This window comes from Gaeumannomyces tritici (genome assembly GCF_000145635.1).
Source record: "Gaeumannomyces tritici R3-111a-1 unplaced genomic scaffold supercont2.2, whole genome shotgun sequence".
NCBI lineage: Eukaryota > Fungi > Ascomycota > Sordariomycetes > Magnaporthales > Magnaporthaceae > Gaeumannomyces > Gaeumannomyces tritici.
Genome location: NW_008804546.1, coordinates 1298491 through 1304470, shown reverse-complemented (window position 1 = coordinate 1304470; position 5980 = coordinate 1298491). Strand labels below are relative to the sequence as shown.

At 60.9% G+C, this 5980-nt stretch overlaps 2 protein-coding genes across 2 annotated transcripts; one reads left to right on the top strand and one right to left on the bottom strand.

The window, feature by feature from the left end:
• GGTG_02958 (STU1) lies at nucleotides 1-4059 on the bottom strand. The gene is made up of 3 exons (XM_009220736.1): nucleotides 3989-4059; nucleotides 3259-3840; nucleotides 1-3184 (listed from the first exon to the last, which is right to left on the bottom strand). Exons 2-3 carry the CDS (start codon nucleotides 3721-3723, stop codon nucleotides 245-247), a joined length of 3405 nt encoding a protein of 1134 aa, XP_009219000.1. The 5' UTR covers nucleotides 3724-3840; nucleotides 3989-4059; the 3' UTR covers nucleotides 1-244.
• A 745-nt stretch (nucleotides 4060-4804) lies between these two features.
• GGTG_02957 (hypothetical protein) lies at nucleotides 4805-5725 on the top strand (the record flags this gene model as incomplete). Its single annotated transcript, XM_009220735.1, has 1 exon — nucleotides 4805-5725. The coding sequence occupies one exon, from the start codon at nucleotides 4805-4807 to the stop codon at nucleotides 5723-5725; it is 921 nt and encodes a 306-aa protein (XP_009218999.1).
• Between the last annotated feature and the right edge of the window lie 255 nt (nucleotides 5726-5980).

Sequence of the window (5980 nt, the reverse complement as noted above, 5' to 3'; positions counted from 1 at the left end):
GGGGGGGGGGGGGGTCCTTCCGTCGGGCAAAGACCCAGCCGGGCTCAACGCGACGAAATATGCGTTCTATTTTGGGGCTGCAACCCGCTCTGATATTAAATTAGAAAAAAATGAGGTAGCTGAAACGAGATGACGGCGTAGGGAATAAATAAGGCAACACGCGCAAACAAAACAAAGCACCAGAAAAGGGACAGGAAGAGAGATGAGGCGGGAGGGCCCGGCCGGGTAATATGGCCGGATGGTTTCAGCAAGCCGTAACCGAGGCGGCAGACGCGGCGGGCGGGGTGGACCCGGCCACGCCGCCGTGTTCGCGCTGTCGCTTGACAATGTAGTATGTAATGAGGCTCTTGGGATCGTCCTTGACGCCCCGAAGGGCATCCCAGAAGGGTGCGTCACCGACACGGGCGTGGAGCGCCACGCAGAGCTGTACGGCGTCCATGCGTACCCCGGACTCGTGGCTGTTGAGACACCGGGCGGCGAGGTCGCCGAGCGCCGCTAGCTCGCCGTCGCTGGGCTGGAAGTCGGGCCGCGAGTCCACCGTCTGCTTCAGAACGTGCAGGCCCATGCTAAGGGACCGGCACCCGCGCGCGTCCATCTCCGTCTCATGGAGCGCCCGCGTCAGCACCACGATGATCTCCGCCGCGTGCCCGAGCATGACGAGCTCGTCCGCCAGCAGCTCCATCCCAGAGACTATGTGCGTACGGGATTCATACGCGCGCCTTGCCTCTAGGATTGACTCGAGACCCCGAGACACGTGCGGCCCAAAGTTCCGGCTCGACTTCTTGAGAAGTAGCTTGATGGTAGCAAGGATTTGCGCCTTCACATCTGGCACTTTCTCGGGGGCCAGGTTACTTAGAGGGGATTGGAGGTACTCGAACAACCCTGTCAATAGCTTTTCGAACTTGTCGTCTGAAAGTGACATCTTGGGGTCGCGGAGCACCGCCTGCAGTTTGCGGAACCCATGAACATCCAGAGATTGAGCATTCACTTTGTTGATCCCGCTTTCGAGCAGCCGAGCGTGCTGCTTGGATTTGTCGGGCATGTCGCCGTTGGCATGGTCGCCAGCTCCACTCCCGTCCAGAGAGCGAGAGAGATTCCCAGCATCCGCGTTGACGGGCCTGTCCTCAAGGACAGGGTGTGTCATTACGGGCTTGGGAGTAGTTTGGCTTGCGGTAAAGGGATCTTCGTAGACTTCCAGCGGCTTCGGCCCATTGTTGGCCGGTGTGACTGGCCTTGCCACCGGCTCTTCCTCGGGCATCACAACGACCGGGCCCGGGATTGTTTCCCTGCCCGGCTCAACCGTTGGCTCCGTCGCTGGTTCCACAGCCGGTTCCATGACAGGTTCCACTATCTTGGGTGTAGGGGTAGTCGCCTTGATCTCGTCAGGATTCGAAAACTCCATACCAAGACCCTCGTCGGGCATGCACGGGCTACTCGACGCCTGGCTCTTGGCCGGCGCTGAGGCTTTAGGTTTGACAGGAGTGCGTTTCGTCTGGATCGGCTTCGGTAGACTTGCTCGGGGAGAGGGCGCGGCCGCCTTACTTGCTACGCCCAGCTTCGATGGGGACGGAACATTCGGTTCACTAGCCGTCGCAGCATGTCCTGGCTTTGTCCTCGTGACCGTTCTCCTAGGCGATCCCGCGAGAGATTTGGGCGTAACAGCGTTTTGCCGGCTCTTCTCGGACGGGCTGGTATGCTCGGCAGACGGCCCGTCGTGTGTGCGCACCGAATAGGGCCCAGCGGTTGCGGGCCTCGGGGCCATCTCGGGTCTCTTCCGCGGGCGCACAGGGGCGCCCAACAGACTGTTGGGCCCAGTGGTAGCAGCTGTCTGCTCCGGCCGTTGCCGAATGGGCGGCTTGGATGCGCCGTTGGCAGCAGCGGCGGTGGCGGCCGACGACGCCGACGACGCCGGGCGCACGGGTGAAAAGTGCGCCATGGCGCTTCCTGGCCTAGACGTCTTGGATGCCATTGCTTTCTTCTGGGCAAGCATTGCCTCTCTCAGGGATGACTTAGACGCGGTCATGGTGCTCCTAGACAGACCCATGCCTGGCCTAGCCCGACCCTCGGCCTCCTTGGGCGAGGCGCCCGAATTGCCGGCGCTCTTTTGCAACAGCTTCTGGGCGGTTGCATCAAGGGCGCCCATGATGGTTTCGGCTCGGGCCGGCCATATCGTCGAAAAGACCCAGTAGGTGGATCTCATGCTTTCACGGACCCCCGGATTAGGGTCGGCAAGCCCCTTCTTGATACACTTTTCTATCAGGTCCAAGCCTCCGGTGTGCTCGACGTGTGACTTGTGGTGAGCCTCCTTGTGGAACAAAGTCTTTAGCCAGCCGGCCGCGTAGCTTCTCGGCTGGACGTTCTTATCCTGGCAGGCGAACCAGACATGCTGCATGATCCTGGTGCTGTAAGTAACCTTGCCAATAATCGTGTCCACTGTCACATTTGCGAGTTGCGAGCTCATTTTCTTGGTGGCGGCGCAGAGTTTGATGAAGGTCTGCATCAGGATCTCGACCATGGGATCCATGCCAGGACCATATGCGATGGCCAGTTCCTGGATGAAGCTGCAGCCCTCCTTTGAAAGACTAGTTCTGAGCGAAGTGACGGCCTTGAGGATGCCGTCCAGCTGCGCGCGCACGTGGCCAAGGAAGGGCTCGTGGTAGTCGGAGACGGCGTTGCCGGCCATCAAGCGACGGAGCTTGTTGACGCTCTCTTCTCGCTTCAGCCAGTTCTGCTCCGTCTCCCTGCCCTCAAAATGGAAGGCCATTTCCCTGATGATGTCATCCAACTCCCGCTGGGTATTGACATACGTCGGGTCGACCGGTTCGGGCTTGCCATCGATGAGGCCAGGCGTCACAGGCCTCTCGGACGGAAGCGAAGAAACGCTTGCAGCGAGGTTCTGGCGGACCGACCACGACGACTCGGGGCGGGGAGGCTCGAGATCGGAGGCTGCGGACGGGGGGCCAGTGGGGACGAGCTCTTTGACAATGGCCTGCTCGATCGCGGGGCGGACCTTGAAGTTCTTGAGCTGCTTCTTTAAATCCGACTTGGCGGCGTTGGGTGCATTGCGGAAGAGCTCTATGACGGTGGTCTTTGCGACGTCACGCACCATGCCGTCGGCGTCCTCCAGCAGGTCCATCAAAACGGGGACATAGGCGCGGAACGGCAGACCGTTCTCTTGGTGCATCTGGAAGCGGGATTAGCGGACAGGCAGTCACGGCGACGGAACGGGTCCGAACGGTGGAGGAATACGATCCTTACCTGCAGCAACCAGTGCATCCCCGCCTCCTTGGCCCTGGGGTTCTTACCCACCATGGCCACGTTGCGGACGATTCGCTCGACTTCGGCAGGGGCGGCCTTGAACATGGTGACAAGCGCCTGGCTAGCAATGGCCCGCAACTTTTCCTTGGGGTCGCCCAGCTTGTCCACGATGACGGGCAGAGTGCGCAAGGCCTCCTTCGCCAGGTGCTTAGGCTCCTGGCGGGAGAGGCGCGTCAGGAGGTGGTTTAGCGCAGTGAAGCCGGCATTGACGAGGATGGCATGCTGCGCTGTGGTGGCCAGGCGCAGGGCCTCAAACAGGGGAACGACGCAGGTGTCGGGCACATTGTGCTGCTTGATGCTGGACTTGATCGACGCCACCAGCTGAACTTTGGAGTCGATGGCGATGTCCTTGCGGATGAGGGCGAGCACGTTGGCCACTTGCTCGTCGTCCAGCTTTTCGGCCATGTCGCCGAGTCGTGGGAGCAAGAGAGCAGTGCGCCCGAAGCTCCTTTACGATCGAGGTTCGTGGGCGTGTGGGAAGGAGCAATACCGAGGGCGTTATCGGATCTGGATCGGGTTGAGCTTTGGCGACTTTGTCAGCTCCGGGACGCGCGATGCGAGGGAGCCCGTCAGGTTGATGCGGCACAGGCAATGTTTGCGCGTCGGTCACCTGGCAGATAGAACGAGTGACGCTATTCTTGGACGCTGAGGCGATGGGCGAGAGACTTACCAGATATCTGTCCAGCATTGGGGCAGGCGGTTTTGCGCAGGCCGTTGGTTGGTGAAGCACCTCGCGACTCGTTTGGCTGCGCTGGACGGGAGATTTAGGTCGGGGCCACCCAAGTTCGTCCCCCAGTCTCAACGCTTGCCCAATTGGTCCAAGACCACAACACAGACCAAGCATCGGCTGCGGCCTGTTGCCGGGGTGCAGGGGCACCACCCAACATGCAGCTTTGTGTGGGGACTGCACGCGCTTCGGGACGGACGATTGGGTACAGGGCCAGGCCCCACCAGTGCGATGTCATGGAGGGGCACCTGCCGCTCTCCAAGGAGAGGGGGCGAGGAGTGATGGTCGCAGCCCATTCGTTGCCCTTTGCGCTGCTGGGATCCAGACAAACAAACAAAAGGTAGCCCGAAAGAATTTGATGCTGCTGTTTGGTGCGAGGCCTCTCCTCGGGCGACGGGCAAAGTTGGCTGCGCGTCGTAATCTCCCAAGGCCTCAACATAATTGGACTCGGCGCTTGCTGCTTTGGGCACCACATGCGCATTTCGGTTTTGCTGGTCTATTCTCCAAACCCCGGGCTAGGGGAAGGCCGCGCACGGAAGGATTCCGTCGGCAAAAAAGAGCACCTCCTGGCTGCACTCCCTTGCTATGTATGGCGCGCAGCATGCAGATTGGTGGGGCTGAGGCTGTTGGCTGCACAGGTCGCTGGGCTGCCTCTGCGTAGCGGGATAGTAACAAGTGCAATAGAGAAGAGAGCCAGGAGTAGAGGAGGAGAAAAGTATCCAAATCTCACTCAAGACTTCCTTGCCTTAGCGCGCCTCCATGGTAATCATCCTAAAGGACGGCGAGACCTCGCCGGCCCCTCAGCCAGGTCAGATATTCATGCCACCCACATCCCAAGCGGGCGGCGCCGCCGCCCCAGCGCCCTCGACCGCCTACCCCGTACCCCCACCCAAACCCACCGCCATCGTCGGCAGCAAGGAGACCGGCGCCCACGACTCCGCGGCGGCGCCGCAGCCGGCGTCGCAGGAGCAGCAGCAGCAGCAGCAGCAGCAGCACGCGCCCTTCCCGCAGCCCAAGATCCGCCTCGAGGTGCGCGACGTGCTGCACGAGGGCGCCCGGCGCTTCCTGTCCCTGGTCGACGCCTCGGCCCTGCTCCCGCGCGCCGTCGCCGACGTGCAGCGCATCCTGTACGCGCACCCGGGCGACCGCGCCACGCACTGCCCGCCCACCCGCTCCGTCACCCTGGTGCTGCGCGACATGGGCGGCGTCGCCTACACGACCGGCTCCGAGCTCGACAGCGATCACAAGGAGATACACTTTTCGCTGAGCTACATCGCCGGCGTCGGCGGCGGCGGCGGCGACAAAGACAGCAGGATCGCGCGCGAGATCGACGGCGTCATCACCCACGAGCTCGTCCACGCCTACCAGTGGGACGCCAAGGGCACCTGCCCAGGCGGACTGATCGAGGGCATCGCCGACTTCGTGCGCCTGCGCTGCGACCTGGGCCCGCCCCACTGGCGCAAGGAGCTTGACGGCAGTTGGGATCGCGGTTATCAGCACACCGCCTACTTCCTCGATTATCTGGAGCGTCGCTACGGAGATGGTACCGTTCGTAAGATAAACGAGAAGCTGAGGACGACCAAGTATCGGGAGAAAGACTTTTGGACCGAGCTCCTAGGGCGACCTGTCGAACAACTTTATGAGGACTATGTGAAGAAGAGTAAAGAAGATGAGAGCTAGCTAGCGATGGACGATAGAAGCCGCGACAATTCTTTTGGCAGTTACTGTTCAAGTAGCTCCCTTGATATGATTATCATGCGCCTAGGTAGAATGGATAAACGAGGACATACCGTGACACTGGTTATATGTGATGTGGATTGTGCGTCAGGACACATTTAGCCGACGGCTTTCCAGAGTCTCAAAAAAGATTTCCATACAAATATGACCTGTCGATAGTCTTCGCCATGCCCTCCAACGCCGGAAAATAGGAAACCC

Excerpts from the sequence above, each read along its gene's own strand:
- GGTG_02958 (XM_009220736.1), bottom strand. The coding sequence starts at position 3,723 with ATGGCCGAAAAGCTGGACGACGAGCAAGTGGCCAACGTGCTCGCCCTC. Across the intron at positions 3,185-3,258 it reads GGATGCACTGGTTGCTGCAG|ATGCACCAAGAGAACGGTCT; the intron begins GTAAGGATCGTA and ends TCCCGCTTCCAG.